The sequence below is a fragment of the Capricornis sumatraensis genome, chromosome 4, assembly GCF_032405125.1.
Source record: "Capricornis sumatraensis isolate serow.1 chromosome 4, serow.2, whole genome shotgun sequence".
NCBI lineage: Eukaryota > Metazoa > Chordata > Mammalia > Artiodactyla > Bovidae > Capricornis > Capricornis sumatraensis.
Genome location: NC_091072.1, coordinates 94,022,673 through 94,041,004, shown reverse-complemented (window position 1 = coordinate 94,041,004; position 18,332 = coordinate 94,022,673). Strand labels below are relative to the sequence as shown.

At 39.9% G+C, this 18,332-nt stretch overlaps 1 protein-coding gene across 2 annotated transcripts in view; it reads left to right on the top strand.

The window, feature by feature from the left end:
• SRGAP1 (SLIT-ROBO Rho GTPase activating protein 1) overlaps positions 1-18,332 on the top strand; it is a 293,215-nt gene that overhangs the window by 243,033 nt on the left and 31,850 nt on the right. The window contains exons 11-15 of one of the 2 annotated variants that reach the window (XM_068972150.1): positions 5,117-5,144; positions 10,123-10,156; positions 13,221-13,281; positions 13,433-13,510; positions 15,598-15,732. In XM_068972150.1, coding sequence (XP_068828251.1) covers positions 5,117-5,144; positions 10,123-10,156; positions 13,221-13,281; positions 13,433-13,510; positions 15,598-15,732 — 336 coding nt within the window. Of the gene's footprint in view, positions 1-5,116; positions 5,145-9,509; positions 9,613-10,122; positions 10,157-13,220; positions 13,282-13,432; positions 13,511-15,597; positions 15,733-18,332 lie in introns of both variants that reach the window. The other variant, XM_068972149.1, reaches the window with a different exon arrangement.

Genomic DNA, 18,332 nt, shown 5'->3' with positions numbered 1-18,332 from the left:
GGAAATCTATGTGAAGGTATAAGAATGTTCCCTGTACCAGTCTTTCAGTTTTTCTGTAACAGAAGTTTGAGCCTTAAAAAGAAAAAGCCCTTTTTTTTCTTTGAATAATTGTCTTACCTCAGCTATTATGTCTTTTGCTTGTTTTTCTCCTCATAATATGTGAAGTCTTTTTCTTTTTTCCCATTTTTCACAAATGCCTTGTATTTCAGTGATGCCTCAAGGTCATTGCCCATCCCAAAGCATAAATTATCTTAAGTGCAGCTGAATACTTACAGGACTGGAGACACCACTTAAGAAATTGTGAGTTGGAGGGAATGAAGCAGTGGGTGAATTCATTCTTGGAGCCGCAGGCAGACATGTGTTAGTGCTCTGATCATATTCTGAAACCTTTATGGTACTCATTCTACATAGATTCCCTTCTGTCTCCTGGAGAGGAAGCCCCCCTGGTTGATATGATTTTATATGCCATTATTGGCTAAGGTTATATTTTAGCCAGATTCTGTCTTTAGCTGCTGAATTGTATAAAACTATATCATACCTGGTGAACTCTGTGCCAGGATTTCTCTTGTAATTTCTTTCAGTGGTTTCCAGTGTCCTGTTGACACAAGCTATGTTCAGGTATTCCAGATGTTCACTGAATTGGATTTTTTTCTGCACAAAAAACTGGATTGTTCTCATCCGGGGCCAGCAGACACACTGGCTGCAGACCTCTCTGCTCCCCAGCCCTTGGTCGCAGCCTGGGCTTGATGCTAGCAGCTTTGCCCAGCGAAAGACCGAGCGTGGAGGACATGCCCCATCTTTCAGCTCTTGTGAGCCCTTCAGCTTTCCACACAAGCCATGTTCACATTAATAGGCTTCCACCAAGGGGTGACCAGGAAAGTTAATGGTGCCTGTCCCACAGTGAGATTATCCAATGGCGAGCCCTTAAGAAGGGCTCCAACTCTGGGGTTGGCTAACTGATAGTAGATCAGAATTAAACAGTGCATTTGGGGTCAATCTTGACTTTTTATATAGAAACCACATCTCTGAGTTATACTAGGCTCATTGCTGCAAAAACTGCCTTCATAGTAAAACAAATAGAGCCTAACTCGGGGATTTAGCAGTTGATCGTACACAGCTGAAACTGTAACTACGGACATGTGTTTGGCCTGTCTTACTGCTCGCTTTTGGCAGGCTACCAGTGGCCCAGTAAGTCCTTTGATTTACAGCATTGCAGAGCAGCTAGATTGGGCTCTTAAAGTGGCACTGTCAAATATCAGAATTCCAAATCTTTGAAAACAACTGAAATAGAAAAAAAACACACGATGAGTTAAGGCCAAAGGTGTCATCATCGTCTTCTTCATCCTTCAGCAACACCATTATATCATTTTGTGATGTCTTTGTTTTTAAATAGGAGATGTTAAATCAAGCATGGAAAATGAGCTATATGTCTGTAAAACTGAAGCACAGAAATTTTGTTCTTTTTTAGTAATGAGCCTTGGTGTTCACATGACTTCTTTGAGTGCAGCATTTGGAGTTAACGGGTTGTAAAAATCAGTGTAATTTTTGCTAAACATAGATAACCTAACACTGAAAACTGAGTTCCATGTTATAATGTTTTTAGCTCTGGACATAGGAATTAAATAGACTATCATCACTCACTCCTTTGTCTTTGAGTCAAAGTACAAATATACTTTCAAAAGAAAAGCTGATTGTGAATAATTATTTTTTTTAGAAAAGTGCTGCAGTAGTTGGTATTTTTAAGGAAGATAAAGGGCTGGAAAGTAACGCCACAAGTCCTTATCAATCATTCATTAGGGACAAAATCCAGGATGCCTCCATTCAGTGTGAGCTGCATGCATTTTAAATATTTTATCTAGTTTGGGGAATCAGATTGCCACCAAATTATATTTTGGTTTTCACTTTTACTCTGTGGACATAAAATACATTTGGGCTTGAAAAATAATTCACTTCCTAATTCTCAAGTAAATTTTAAAAGTAGTCAAAGTAGCTGTTTGTACCAAGAGCAAGATAATCCTGGGTCATTTTATTTTTCCTCCAAATGGCTTGTATTGGGGTAGAAGGAGTTGTCTGTTGTTTTTAATAATTAAGTAGCCTTCCAAAGAAAGTGATTGAAATCTAATCCTCAGACCACTGGAAGCTTTCACATTTCTCTGGGAAGCAGATTTCTTCTAAGCTTATGTGTTATTGATCTATTAATGATGATACTGATTAAAAAATAAAACCTCATTCATCAGTTAGGACACACTGAGTACTATTAGCAGAAAAAAACAATGGATGTGGTGGTGGTGCTTATACTATGAATGATAGTTCTCACAAAGCTTGCTCTTGATTCATTAATCAAAATGTATCTTTTATAGGTTTTTAATTTTTTATCAAATACTATTAACCATGGATGGATGGAGCAAAATGATTTTAAGCCATTTTATATCTGATCATTTTCTAAATCTAGAGACTATTCAATTAGGATATTTTAACAAAAATGGTAAAATTTCAACATTGTAAAGCGTTTAGTTTCTAAGGAATTATCATTCAGTTCAGTTCAGTCACTCAGGCGTGTCCGACTCTGCGACCCCATGAATTGCAGCACACCAGGCCTCCCTGTCCATCACCAACTCCCGGAGTTCACTCAGACTCACATCCATCGAGTCGGTGGTGCCATCCAGCCATCTCATCCAATGTCGTCCCCTTCTCCTCCTGCCCCCAATCCCTCCCAGCATCAAAGTCTTTTCCAATGAGTCAGCTCTTCGCATGAGGTGGCCAAAGTACTGGAGCTTCAGCTTTAGTATCATTCCTTCCAAAGAAATCCCAGGGCTGATCTCCTTCAGAATGGACTGGTTGGATCTCCTTGCAGTCCAAGGGACTCTCAAGAGTCTTCTCCAACACCACAGTTCAAAAGCATCAATTCTTTGGCGCTCAGCCTTCTTCACAGTCCAACTCTCAGATCCATACATGACTACTGGAAAAACCATAGCCTTGACTAGACGGACCTTAGTCAGCAAAATAATGTCTCTGCTTTTGAATATGCTATCTAGGTTGGTCATAACTTTTCTTCCAAAGAGTAAGTGTCTTTTAATTATCATTAGCATCTTTTTAAATCACTTGGAAGTTATTAACGTCTGTGGTTCTCTTTAATTTGATAGGTATTAAAGTTGTTTTAAAAATTTATTTAATTTATTAACTCTTCAGTATTTTGTATTTGGCTTTATCCGTATGAGGCAGACAGATATCTCTACCTGTCTTCTAGAGTTTTTCTGAGTGTTTGAAAAAGATATGCATTTTACAGTATATTTGGGAGCTTGGGTCTAGAATTAAAACAAACCTGGGCTTTAGTGCCAGACGCACCACATACTGACCATGTGACCTTGGACGAATCACTTGTCTTCTATAGGCTCAGTCTAGCAATATTATAGTACCTACTTCATAAAGTTATAAAAATTGTATTACTCTACAGAAAGTACTTAAAACAGTGTCGATAAATGTTAGACATCATTGCTGTTTTTATTGTTCTTACGAATACATGTATTTTATGTCATACTTTTGTGTTGTAATAAGGTATGCAACATGACAATACAGTACAATAGAAGTCAGCTATTTCCTCTGCTCTCAAGCCTTTGTTCATTCTACTGACTCACCCTGGGTGATCTCAGCTCACTCTCATGGCCCCAACACAATCTAAAGAGTAGCAGCTCTTAAATCTTAACCTCCAGCCCTGTCTTCTCTCTGTGCAGTAACCCTGTACTGCCAACTTCCTGCTGAAGGCCATCCCCTAGGACATCACACTTAGCTCACTGTCCGCTCTCTCCACTTTCCCATAGACCTTCTCTCCCATCCATTTAGGAATAACTATTATATATTCTTTTGGAGTTCTGTATCTATCTTTTCTTTTTAAAGTAGCAGAAAGCCAGCAAAAGGAAGGAAGTGGGTAGTGGAGGAAAAAATCAGATTCATCTCCCTTTCCCACTCCCCAACCCCAAGTCTTGGCCAAGGATAGATTCTACCAAGATTTACAGTAGCCTGCATCTGTGTTGAGAAAGGTTTGCTCTGATATGAACTGGTGCCTCCTATTTAATAAATAGATATTAACCAAATACTTTGTGTTACTTGTTATTCAAAAGCAGATGGTAGGGTAAAAGATTCTGTTGCACCCTGGGAGTATTCATTCACAGCTCCCAGCTAGCCAGCACTCTCTACCATTGTTGTATTGGCCTTGCCCTACAAGCCTGAATCATTGCATTGTGATGTGATGGGCTGATCTCACCTGTTGGTGCTGCAACATGACCCTTCTCTGCCAGCTGTATTTTCAAGCATTTTCAGGACCATATCATCATTTTGCAAACAAACCAGCTGAATGGTTCAACTCTCCCACACCCCTTCCCACGACTCCACCCTAAATATAAGAAAGAACAGACAGCCACCATAGACGCATTCAGACTTGAAATTAGCTCAAATTATTAGAGCACCACAAAAAGAGAGCTGCTTAAAACCAACCAAGAAGCCTGGATGTATGAGAACCTCATGTTTTGAATGACAGGGAATTCTGTGAAAGGCTTTTAGCTCACTAGTTGGTATAATGTAGCATAATTTAAGGTCCTGGTACTTTAATATCTGCAAATGTCATTTCTGATTGTAGAGTACAGCTTCTCTGCCTGATTTCATATTCTCGAAAGAACACCAATTTAAAACAAATTGAGTTCTCCTAACCCTACCTGACCCCCTGCTTCTCTCTCGCAGTTATCAGTCAAGACAGAGGGAATAACTAATATTGAAATCTTGGTTGTGTTTTGTTTGTATTTCATCTTTGAACTTACAGTTAAGATCAAGCAGCTATTTCTTGTTTAAAAAATAATAGTAAAAAATAAAGCTCCCTGCCTCAGACTGCCAAGTGAAACATTTCTTTAATCTATGGAATTTATTTTTTATGTATAGATTTCATGAAATGCTTACTTTGAATTTTTTGTCTCTCTGTATATGCTGTCTTCATGCTGTCCACCGTAAAATGTGTGAGTTATTATAAACTCAGCATCATAAATCAAGGGACAGATGATATAAAAGATTACCGAATGCATTCCACTGATTCCATTCAGTTGACTTTTTTTTTTTTTCTTTCCTGCAGGTCATAGAGCTGAATATATGACTACAAGGTAGGAAAATATTTTAACATATTCATTGCGTCTCACTCTCTTCTCTCTTTTAACCAGCAACCAATTAAATGTTGCAAGAATGAACATATTTTGTTAATGAACTTGGAAGATAGTTTGGGCTTGACAAGACAGTAACAGGAAGTGTTTGGGGTTCTCATGAAACCAGATTTGCCCTGGCAGATCTGAGGGTTTCCCACTGGAATTGTAAAGCTCTTTAATGAGTAGTCTCAGTTAAAAAAAAAAAGGATAGAAATTGAATGGGTTTGATTTATCTAATCCAAAGAACTTTAAATTTCTAAAAAGAGTCTGATAAGACTTTTGGTAATTTAGTTAACAAGCAATATTATGTGCGTATGTACAGTGTCTGGCTAGTTACTTCTTGCTTCTCTATGTCATAAAAACTAGAGCTCTGTTGAATATTCTTGGATTTTAGCTCAGTCCCTGTTTGGTTTGCTTTAAAATTTTAACTTTTAATGCCTAGTACAGTATTGTACTTGCTTTTGTTCTTCCTTCTTTCCCCCCTTTTATAAATTCTTAGAAGGCTTTTGAAGCTACTGCTGAGAAGGAAAAGCCTTTTTGGAAGCAGATTCTGATTTGGGTTTGGGAAAGTTTATGGCAACTTTTCTTTTTCTCTGCCAACATTTGTGCAACAGCCAGAAATTATTCTAATTGACATAACAAGACATTGCACCTTTAAAGTTGAGTTCTCTTTGAGGTAGGAGGCATTTAGAACACTGGTGTGTCTGTTGCTGTAATGGTCAAGTTGATTTTCAGATTCTGTGATGTTCTTGCTAGGTAGTTTATTCAAAAGGAAACCCCTCTTATATCTTGGTGAACCAACCAGAAAGACATAGCTACTGACTTACCTAAACTTTATGAAAATACTAGTTTTTCTTCCCTATGTCAGTAACAAAGAGGCATATTACTCCTGCATGGTTATATATCAGTTGTGTCACAGTTAATGTCTTCTGTACATATCAACTCTTTTACCTGTTTATAAATTATAATTCATATAAGGTACCCTTTTAAAAGATCTTTTTAAAGGCAGAAGTTCAAATATGTAAATTCTCAATGACTGCTATTAATATAATTGCCCAGCAGACTGGAAGACCCTCTGGAGAAGGAAATGGTAACCCACTCCAGTATTCTTGCCTGGAGAAAACCATGGACAGAGGAGCCTGGTAGGCTACAATCCATGGAGTTGCAAGAGTTGGACACAACTTAGCAACTAAACCACCACAGCAGACTTCATGTTCACATCCTTCTGACTGGTACTTCCTCTCATCCACATGGGCATTCTACATGGAAAGCCAAGATTATCCAGAAATTGTGTGGCAGGTACAGGACCAGAACGAGTCACACGATTTGAATGTTGAAGGAACGTGGAGTCTGGCGTCCACCTGGCGTGTACATAGTAGAGCCAGAACCATCGGTACACCAGTCTGCCTGCCAAGCCAGCTCCGCCATGGGAAGCACCTTGATGAGCTCTCAGTTTATTCTAACCTCAGGTCCCTCTCACAGCTTTAGTATTTTCACATTTGCTTCATACTTGAGATTCATCAGGAGAGGCACTTTTCAGACTTTTGGTAGAAGACTCGAGGCGTTCCTCTGTTAACCTCAGCCAGAGGTACTCTGCATCTCTAGCGATGCGGGAATAATTCTCCAGGGCTTTGCCTCCAGCTGCAGTATTTGCTTGTCCCACAGATAAGTAACCAAACAGAATGAGCTTGTGTTCCTATTCCCTTAGCTTCCTCAGCTGCTCCAGATAGCACCAGATGTGAAGTTCTACTGGACCTTGTCATAATAACCACATTTTCCTAGTTTCTGTATTTGATGCTTTGTCTTCCTGGGGCCTTGCTGACCCTGGAGGGACTGTCCCTCTAACGGTTAGTCAGTTCCTAGAGATAGTAAAGGGCTTTCTTACGAGTGTGCCTTTTGTATATAAAGCAACCAGTCCAGAGCCCATACCCTCAACCACCTCCTTTTTCAAGCCTTTATACGTAGGGCCGCTACTTACCTTCCCCAGTCACCCGAAGGCCAGTTGCCAGACCACTAGGGACAGCTCCCATCCCCCAGAGCCCACCAAAAGTATTCAAGGACTTGTCATTCAGTCAGTCAGTTGTGTCTGGCTCTTTGTGACCCCGTGGACTACAACACATCAGGCTTCCCTGGCCTTCACTATTTTATGGAATTTGCTCAAACCATATCCATTGAATCGATGATGCCATCCAGTCATCTCATCCTCTGTCCCCCCGCTTCTCCTCCTGCCCTCAGTCTTTCCCAGTACTAGGGTCTTTTCCAGTGAGTTGGCTCTTCGCATCAAGTGGCCACAGTATTGGAGCTTAAGCTTCAGCATCAGTCCTTCCAGTGAATATTCAGGGTTGATTTCCTTTAGGATGGACTGGTTTGATCTCCTTGCATTGACGGACTAGCCAATCCTAAACCTGCTTACCCTGCCTTGCGTGTTCCTTCCCATGGGAACCACAGCAAAGGCTCACATTTTCCCTCACTGTTTCTTCCTCCTGACTGCTATTTCCCCATGTGCCCCTCACCCCCATGCAGTAGCATGCCCCCACCTCTTGGGAACTGTGAGTAAGAAACAATCTTTCTAATGACAGTTGTCTTCTGATCTGTTGGCCTTACCATACTTGAATAAAAATAAGCTATGCATTTTAAAATACTTCTAAAATAAGGAAAAGAGTGGATGAAGTCAAGCACATATGGTTAAATTCATTGGCGGGCAGTTGTTTTGTTTGTTTATACCCACCAGATCCTTTCTTCAGTGAATGGCACAGAATTCGGTATATAAACGAAGTTTCAGAAATTTCAGCAGTGGTAGTTTATGACTTTCTACTTGGAGGAATTTTCCATATTTGTTTCTAGACACTTGCAAAGGCTCCTTTCAGCCTCTCAAGCACCATGGAGCTTCAGGCATTGCTTGCTGTACACTCCATCAGTCATATGAGCCCACCTGTTGGAAAGTCTTAAGATTTGGCTGTGGAAGGCAGTATCAGCAAGTTTGTTCCCCTGGCTATCACAGTGGCTGTAGTGATATCTTAGGAAGGTAGCCAGGCTTCCACATAAACTCTTGGGCCTTTGTTTTTAAACTGGTCTTTTTGAACTTTAATGAACTGAAAAGGAAGTTCTTCCTAGACAGTTTGCAGCTTAATAAGGGGCTTTACCTGATTTCCAAGTGTGGTATATACCCTCATGAAAGTGAAAGTGTTAGTCACTCAGTTGTGTCCGACTCTGTGATCCCATGGACTGTAGCCCACCAGTCTCCTCTGTCCATGGAATTCTCCAGGCAGAAATACTGGAGTGGGTTGCCATTCCCTTCTCCAGGAGATCTTCTCAACACAAGGATCGAAACCAGGTCTCCTGCATTGCAGGAGGATTCTTTACTATCTGAGCCACCAGGGAAGCCCATGTCACCTCATATCTGCCTTCTAAGTAAGAAGGAGTTCAAATCGGAATGTCCAGAGAAAGGTCTTCAGTCTCTTCTTCCATATATTCCTTGCAAGCGAGTTGTAGAAGTTGAGTCATGTGATCCTGGTTCTCTTTGTTCTAAAGGGAGAGGGCAGAATTTTCCCTCTTGCCAGTTACAAAGCAAGATGATGCATGATTTCTAAATATCGTACATGATACCCTGGATGTGCCTATGCCAGAGAGACTGACTTGTCCGTCACAGCAAGTAGACTGGGGATGGAGAGAGTTCAGAACAGAATAAACAGGTGCATCATAATTCTCTCCAGATAGTTAGGTGATGAACTAGTTTCTTTTAAAGAAATGATAATTCTTGTGAGCCTGGACCCACTGCCCCTAGAAGTAGCTTTGAAACAAAACTCTGTTTTTCACTTGTGACCCATTAATAGCTTCTTTTACATAAAATCCTATTAACTACCTGAGGGATATCAAATAGATGTAATGTTATTTGCCTTGAAGAATTACATTGTAAGTAAAAAGATTACATTTAATTTATCATATTGGGATCTTTCAGAGTCTTCATTTTTATGACATGTTGTGTTTTTTGTGTGACTTACAAGTCGAATAACACAGGTGTTGGTTTATAATGCTTGGCCAAAGAGCTTGCAGTTTCATTTGGTGATGCTTACCATTTTTAAAACAAACAAACAAATGTCAGTTACAAGAAAAGAATACTGTGACTAAATAGCTGGTATAGGTTTTGATGCGTAAGTCAAAGTAAATAAATGGGAAAGGGAAAGGACTGTTTTCCTCCATGGGTGGGAGTGGGGGTGGGCAAGGAACATAAGAATTCCTGTGTCTTGTTAATTTTGATGTGACCTATGGGTGTTTCATTTGTTGTTTGATTTCTGCCATGCTCAGTAATTATATTCCCTCCCTTAGGCCTCCAAATGTTCCCCCTAAGCCCCAGAAACACAGGAAGTCCAGACCCCGCTCACAGTATAATGCTAAGTTGTTTAATGGGGATTTGGAAACATTCATCAAGGTACTGGCACCAGCCATCTGGGTGGCTGATCTCCACGCTTCTTACTATAATGGTCTCAGCCTCTCATAAAAGGAGGCAGGTCATTATGTCCAAGTCTGTCCTGGGGCTCTTTGCTTTCCCAGAAAATCAATATAATATTTCCTGAAGTCAGAGAGGAAAGACTGTTTGGTTTGAGTGCCTTCAGAAGAGGGAATAAACGTGGGTATTATTATACTGGCAAAAGAGAAAGCCCTCTTCTTAAAAAAAAAAAAAAAAAGCCATAATTTGTACAAAAAGGAAAAGAGCTACCTGATAAAATGCTTAAGTTCTACTCGTGCAAATGAGACAGCACAAAATATATCTTGAAAGTCCATTGTTAGGCTAGCTTTGAAGCACAGCAAGTTTCGATTTCCCATGACTTGAGGAATTCATTATATTGGACAAATTGTAAGGCCCTGTGGTCTGTATCTGGATCTCTGCTGTGTTTACTCTGTCTTCTTTTTCACCCTGTATTTCTGATAATGCTTCTAGCCGAGGACGAAGGAATTCACACGCGAGACACCAGGTACTGTGCTCGAGGGAAGTCGCGGGCACAGCCTCTTTCACTCTTGACACCATTTTCAAATCACAGTCATGCTTGGCTTTAACTGGATTTTTTAAGGTCTTTAAAAGAAAAGTGTTTGCAGTTGGAAATTAGACCGGTTTATAAATAGGTTTTACTGAGGAAAGAATTATAGAAATCAAACACTGATTTTAAGGGGAGTAGTCCTCTAGTAAAACTGGATAAATGCTTAGGTTTTACATTATATATTTGTCAAATATACCAAATTTTGTATATGTTTGATAAGAGAGTCAATATTAAATACCAGGTGCACATTTAATACTGGATATTGGACCCTCATGTAAATTATACAAAAAAGAGGAGAACGACCTAGGAGGCAGTGTTTCCGAAGACTGAATTTATATAGGAAACTACATCATTGGTGAGCTCCCTTAATGATATGTTACGGTGTCTTACTTTCTTTAAAGACCGATCTTTTATTGAATATGTACACTAATGATTACAAAATATGTGTGTGTGCATGTATATGGATAGATAGACACATACAAACATACATACATGAAGAAATTTAAAGCCTCCGGCAACCTTTAAAAATGAATCCTAACCCTGGAACTGAGTGAAAGGCACTGGACAACCTAAAGAGCAATCACGAGTCTGTTGCTATTAGCCTTAAACCCAGAAGAGCCTTATTGGCTCTAATTTAATATAAAATTATTGTCAAATTTGATTATCTGGTTTCCCAGCCCAGGGCTTACAAACAGGGGCAAATTAGATGGAGAGAAGGGAACGATCGAATGAAAGTGCTGAGATGTGCGGCGGATGGCCTGGCAGAGAGAAGAATATAGAACAGCTCGTAGAGGTAGCTGTACGATTCCATTGTATTTGATAACACGGTATAAGAATGACTGCTGAAGACCATACAAAGGCACATATCATGTTTTTGAAAGATTTTTCATTAATAATAGTTAAAGGAAACCAAATTTAGGCATGAAAGGAGGAGCAAACCACTTAGCATGGAAAATTAACTTCTGTAAGCGCCTCTTCGTTCCAGATAGTGTTAAAGAATCTTTGGTCCTAGCAGTGAAGCAGCAGGTATCGTGATCTCTACACTTCTGAAAAGTGCTCAGTCAGTTGAGAGCCCCACAATATCACTGTAACACAACAAAGGAAAAACTATTTTTCCTCTGTTTCCCATGGGGAAACTGAGACCCAAAGGGATTTGTTTGAATGGTCAGTGGAGCATAGCCCATTGCTTGACTTCCTGTAAAAAATTCTCTACCAAAGCATCTGGTGTCCATGAAATTAAATTAAAACATGCACATTCATTATTTCTTGACTCCAAAATTCATTATATGAAATGAAATACTAATGATAGCTGAAGGATTAGCTAATTAGCTGAGTAAAGATGAAAATGTTTTTAAAATAATATGAAAACCTAAGACATTTCTATTTAGAACTTTCTTAGTGCAAACATTTTTCTTTTAATAACCTTTTATTCTTGGTTTCCCTTTTTGTTTTAATACTAAGTTCAGCCAGGTTGCCAACTAATAGTCTCCTTTCATCATTTACATTTAAATATTTGTTGCTCTTCTAGATTAAAGTATTACAGGAATTGTTCATATAAAGGTTACATCGCCTGAAATAAACTTGTATCCTAAAGAAAAATCCTCTCTCATAGTCAGTAAGTTTTGATAAAATAATATGGCCATTCTTGAGCCAACTAGTTCACATTAAAAAAGCATTTTTATTCTTCAGGATCTTCTTTAAGAAATTAATAAAGTTTATGCTCCTGAAACAAAGTGCCAAATTAGAGAAACTTAATGCAGGCTCCAGAAGTAATTGAACCATTAACTGGTTTATACACTGTTTATATTGTCTTAAAACTGAACATGAAACTCTCCCTCAAGAAGTATGCTACCCATTCTAGGAACAGTAAAAAGTTAGATTGCTGGCCTACAGTCTGTTCCCACTCCTTCCACTGTTTCTTAATTGGAAAGGTTTGTGGATTCTTAATAGTTCTAACATATTGAGGCAACCAAATTCTTCTTGTGTTGCAGAATGACATTCCCCATGCATTAGTACCTAATTTCAGCTAATCATTTGAAACCTTCATACTTCCTTCAAAGCTCTAATTCCTGAAAGAGCAGAGTCTGAAAAGTAGATGAAAAAATAACTCCGTAGCCAGTAACCTTCTGTAACTACATGGAGTGCATGGCATTGACACATATTTAACTGTGACCTCAGCAGCTCCTTCATCTCATTTGTCATCCTACACATGTCTTAATACATTTGCAGAATTCACATTTGTTCAGTAGAGTGTGATGCCTATATTACAAGATGTAGAGAAAGAAGGCCAAGAAATGTTCCTTCTAAGAAAACAAGATCTAATGGGGTGCACATTGGTGCCGTTTTTTTTTCTGCATCCTTAAAACATGAAAAAATAACAATGAAAAGTCTTTAGCGGGTAAGTCAGATCTGATGCAAACTAAATAAATACACGGCACGTTATGAGCAGCTATAAGGCAATTCTCATATTATGCATTTGGAAACACATAAACCCTTTATAACTGTCATCATCTAGATGGTGGATTCTCGGGGGTGCTACAGAGAGGATCCTGAGATGGCTGAACGGTTGTGTTTGTTGACTAGTAAAGTCAGTTAGTCCTAAGATGCTACGGTTAGAATATACTGAGCTCTTTTTAGGTCCATTAGATTAATTACTTGTGTAAGTAACCTTTTTAAATATAAGTGATTTACATAATTCATTTTAGTATGTGAGCCTACATGCAAATAGAAAAGGTGAATTAGCTATGACATCCTTAGGCATAGCAGAGTGAGTTGAAACAGAATTGCCTTCAACGTATTTACTTTGGTTTGCCTCAGAACTGAAATATACCTTTGGTCGTATATAATTTTATATTTGGCCCTTGAAGAATATTTTAGAGGGAGTGTGTTTGGAAACGATCATCTAAATGAATGAAATGCGTTCCTTCAACTGTAAGCTTTAATGTTATGTGTGATTTGTGCCTCTGCTCTGCTGTTAACTGGTTTCCATCTCTTGACCCAGGACTCAGGACAGATCATCCCCCTCATTGTGGAAAGCTGTATTCGGTTCATAAATCTCTATGGTAAGCCCTAAACTGCAGTATTCTTTCCTTAAACAATTACTAGGAGTCTTGCAGTAAATGTGTCTTTCCTTTTAATACTTATGGTTGGAAAAAAGGGGACCTGGAGGATGTGATGAACTCTCTCATGCTCTTTCCCTTCTATTATCCTTAGGTCTTCAGCATCAGGGGATTTTCAGAGTGTCTGGTTCCCAGGTGGAAGTCAATGATATTAAAAACTCATTTGAGAGAGGTAATTGCACGTCTGTACCTATAAGCAAACTTTGTTAAAAAGTCATCATTTTCTGTAGAGAAAAATGGCATACTCATCCTATATGTCTTTAAAACCTTTCTCTGCATTTCTTTCTTTTTGGATGCTGAATTAAGAATCTATTTAGAATAGCTGAGAGATGAAGCCAAAATCATAAGGCTTTGTTATCAAGTCTAGAAAAGCATATGAGTTTTGTATCCTTGGTTTAGGACCAGCATTGGTAATCCTCAGCACGCTGTCAAAGGTGGCTCATGAAAGGGTTCTAGAAAAGTGGCAAGAACACCTGTGGTCTGCATAGCAGGTGTTTGAGGTGACTCATCCAAGCTTCATGTCTACTCCCTTTATCAGGAACTCTGCTTCCTCTTATTGCCATCTCCAGACTCCTTCCCTGTGACCTTAGTTGGTGCCTTATTCCTGATCCCAATTGACTGTCAAATAAGTCCTCCTAAACTGTTCATTAGCACATTGTGATGAGTGTCAGGCAGACCTAGAATCAAGTCACACTTCTGCAGTCACTAATTGTGTGATTTGGGTCAAGTGACTGATCTCTTACTTTGGCCTCAGTTTCCTCATCTGCAAAATTCTAGGATTGGTGTGAGAAATAGATATAAGCCATGAACGTGCTTAACTCTTAAGTGGTGGTTCTTAGCTCATGATGCTCTCCTATTGAAATGATTTGTCTTATGTCTACTTTTGGATACATCTGCACCTTCCTGCCCTTGCCTGAAAGTCAAGCCAAGGATGCAGAGGGAGGGACATCATGGCTTGGAGACAGGGCCACCTCTCTTGGTCCCATTTGTCCTGACTCAGACTTGGTACAAAGCCAAGTTTGAAACCGTGGTTGAAGGGGTCAACTTGGAGCCAGATTGTTTTTCCTCTTCCAAATCCTCTGAGTGATATGATGTATAGAGCAGAGGAGTCTATCCTCAAGAGCTAAGTATCCAAGTCACTTCCATGGACCATATTCAAGATAAATTGAAATATAGTAAAGCATCAGGTTCCTGTGCCATTGTAGGCAGAAACGGTTTTCTTACTTTTCCCTGGACAATCCCCTGGTATTTGTTGTTTGTTTGTGATCTCTTTGGGTGAGGCTTTCTCATGGTGGGCAAAAAAAAAAAAATTTTTTGGTGAATTCATGTTCAGTGATTTCCTGCCCTAGAAGCAGAGAAAAAGGAACCACAAGTCCCTGAAAATAAACTGCCCCAAGGGGCAAAGAAAAGTTAAAATGCAGTGTACAACTTTTGTGAACTTGAGAAGAGCAGACCTATGAATAAAAAAAGGAGCTTGATTTAAGGACGCACATGATGTTGGACTTCTTAAGAATTCTATTTCAGTTTAGTTCTCAGGAACGTGGACTAGTCAGGTCAGTCACCTAATATTTCAAAAGCACCCACCATAAAGAATAATGTAATTTCATGTTTGTGATATATAAATTTCCCACTTTTATACACGTTCCTTGGTACTGTTAAGGGTACGTTTTCAAATTCCTGTCTGATTTCAAAATCTCCTACTGCTGAAGTCAACTTTCAAATGTGCTATGAACACCACCATTCACTTTGAGAAACACTTATTTAATGGTATTTAATGTAGGTATTCACAATTAGTTGAGTCCTATAATATTTCTGATAAATTTTCCTGATCCATACAGCATAGCCAGACAGACCTATGTTGTTTCTTTTTCCCCAGTAGGATACAAGACAGAGAATGTAGTATTTGAATTCATGTCAAACTAAGATTACAGATTTTAGCTTTAAAAAAAAAAAAGTTGGGTCCAATTATAAATCCCACAATATTTTATTTTAAGTTTTTAGGTAATTTGTAAGGGATTATTTGGTAGCATATGATATAAAAAAAGCTTTATTTTGGCCAACTATTTTTAGGTTAATCATGGGGTAGAATATCTAAACCAATTATTTTAATTTTAGTAGCATGTAATCTTTTAGTAGCATGTAATTAAAAGATACATGTATATATAGAAATGTGTGTGATATAGAAACATATTTTTGTTCAGAAATAAAAAGAGAAGCAATGTGCATGTAACTTAATTTGTTGGCTTTTTTTTTTTTTAGGTGAAAACCCTTTGGCTGATGACCAGAGTAACCGTGATATTAACTCAGTTGCTGGCGTTCTAAAGCTCTACTTCCGTGGGCTGGAAAACCCCCTCTTTCCTAAGGAAAGATTTAATGATCTGATTTCTTGTGTCAGTAAGTGGGCTATGTTATTGTTTGTTTGTTTTTTCCTCAATTCTTTCCCCACCAGCATTATTTGACTAACCAATTCCTGGAAAAAGCAGCAGCCCTGTATCTTTCTCCCCATCCATTACCCCATCACCACCAAATTTCTGAGACCACTTGTCTTGGATCCAGCGTGACTCATCCACCCAGCTGTGGCCTCGCCCTTCGCTGAGTGGGCTTTGCTCCTGAACATTACCCAGGTTCCACAGAGCCCAAGAGCTTCCCACTTAGTAGCTGGGACAGAGCAGAGAAACAGATGCCAACTCACTGAAGGCAAGGTGGAAGCTGTAAGCATGGAAGTGTTAACTGTTTTTTGGCTTTTGGCTCGTGGTCTTTTCCACCATCTTTGTTACTTGGGAAAAAAAGGTGAAAGGAGATAAATGATCATTATTACAGTGCAGGAACAGTAGTTGGTAATTATCTGTCAGTGGGCATCCCCAGCTAATAGGCAGAGTGGCTCTGGGAGCATGTATGATGTATTATGAAACCCATAATCAGCAGAGCAAAGCATTGCTTTTTCTTCAGGGGGTAGGGGGCTCTTGACACTATAGGGAAGAAGGTGAAAATAATAATACTGGGAATGAGCCACATCCCATGTGTCTGTAAACTCAGTGTCCCTTTAAGTCCACGTTCCCAGGCAAGGCTGTTGAACTAACCTAAATTACACAGTGAGGGCTTTTGTGAGAATCAAGCTTTACTCTAATGAACAAACCTCCTCCCCCATCTCCCCCACTACCCACCTGGATCAGCAAGTCCGAGTGACCTCAGAAAATCTCTCCACTCACCCTGGCTTCCCCTTTCCTGTCGCCAGTGCTTTGGTTTCTCACTGGGAGATCCTACTCCTACATTTTGCCCTCTTTCCTTTTTCCTTTTGCTTCATGCCAGGCACTCCTCTTGGCACTTTACATGTATGAACTTATTTCATTCTCACAGCCCTGAGATTGATGGATTGATGTTCTCCTGATTTTATAGGTGATGCAACTGAGGTGCGGAGAGGTTAAGAAACTTTCTTTGAGCAAGGTGGACCTAGGATTTGGACCCAAGCTGTTGGAGTCAAAAGCCTAGGTTCAGAAGGGCAAATTGAGTTTTATGTTACCGTCACCACCTTCCACCTCTCCCCCCCCATTTAGAATCTGTTTCATTGTTTTCCACCTGAAAACAGACTCCTTGGTATGGCCAGTTCATAGTACAGATTTCTTCCTCCATCTGATCTCTCTCCTTTTGTGCACTCATCTCCTGCCACCTGCTCAGCTGACTTTGTTTCAATGATAGCAACCTGCAGAGTTGCTGGACCATTTCCCGCCTCCATGCCTTTGCTGGTGCTGCTATATCTGCTGTCCCTCATGGCCATTTGACATCCGCAGGGAAGGATGTGCTGAACTGGCACTCCTCCCAAACTGCCATCCACCCTAGCACCTGAGGCGGCATTAGTCACTGTCTCCTCTACTAATGTTCCATTGTGTACCTCTGTCTGTAATTTTTCTTAAAGCCCCACATTACAATTTTGTAACCACTCTCTGTCTCCCTCTACTAGAGAAGAGGCTAGTAAGAAGAGGAAGAACTAGTAAGAGGAAGAAGGCTAGTAGGAAGAGGCGAAGAACATAGGTTCTAGACTCTAACAGCCTAGGTCCATACCTAGGTCCACATTGCTCACCAGCAAGTTTTTTAACCTCTCTGTACCTTAGTTTCATCATCTATAAAATCAGGAGAACATCAGTCTATATATCATAGGGTTGTAAGAATGAAATGAGTTGATACATATGAAATGCCAAGAAGAGTGCCTGGCATGGAATCTGTTCAAGGCAGTGCCTACATTTAGCTCCACGGGCGTGTGAGGTCTTGATGGATTATTATGTTCTGTAGCCCAAACACTTGGCCATAGTTAATGCCAGACATACGATGAGTGCATAATGCATAGTTAAATAGAATTTAAATTAGGAGTCAACATTCCACCAAAATCATTTTTAAATATTCGTTTATATTTTTGACTGTGTCAGGTCTTAGTTGTGGCTTATGGGATCTTTTATTGTAGTGTGCAGGCTCTTTGTTGCAAAGCATGGCTCTCTCCCTCTAGTTGTGGTCCACGAGTTCTCTAGTTATGGTACACAAACTCCACAGAGCACATGGGCCCTGTGGTCATGGCACATGGACTCTTTAGTTATGGAGTGTTGACTTTCTTACTCTGAGGCATTTGAGATCTCAATTCCCTGCTGCTGCTAAGTCACTTCAGTCATGTCCAACTCTGTGTGACCCCATAGACGGCAGCCCACCAGGCTCCCCCGTCCCTGGGATTCTCCAGGCAAGAACACTGGAGTGGGTTGCCATTTCCTTCTCAATTCCCTGACCAGGGGTCAAACCAGTGTCCCCTGCATTGGAAGGCAGATTCTTAACCACTAGACTAACAGGGAGGTCCCCTCCCCCAAAATCATTTTGTTGGCAAGCATGCCTAAAGTCCTAGATCTCATTGAGTAGGAATTCCCCGATCATAATTACCTCCACCCCCACCCTGTACAGTCTGATGCTTGTGTGGAATTCAGAAGTGCGCCTGTGTGTCCATTCCATGGCCCTCA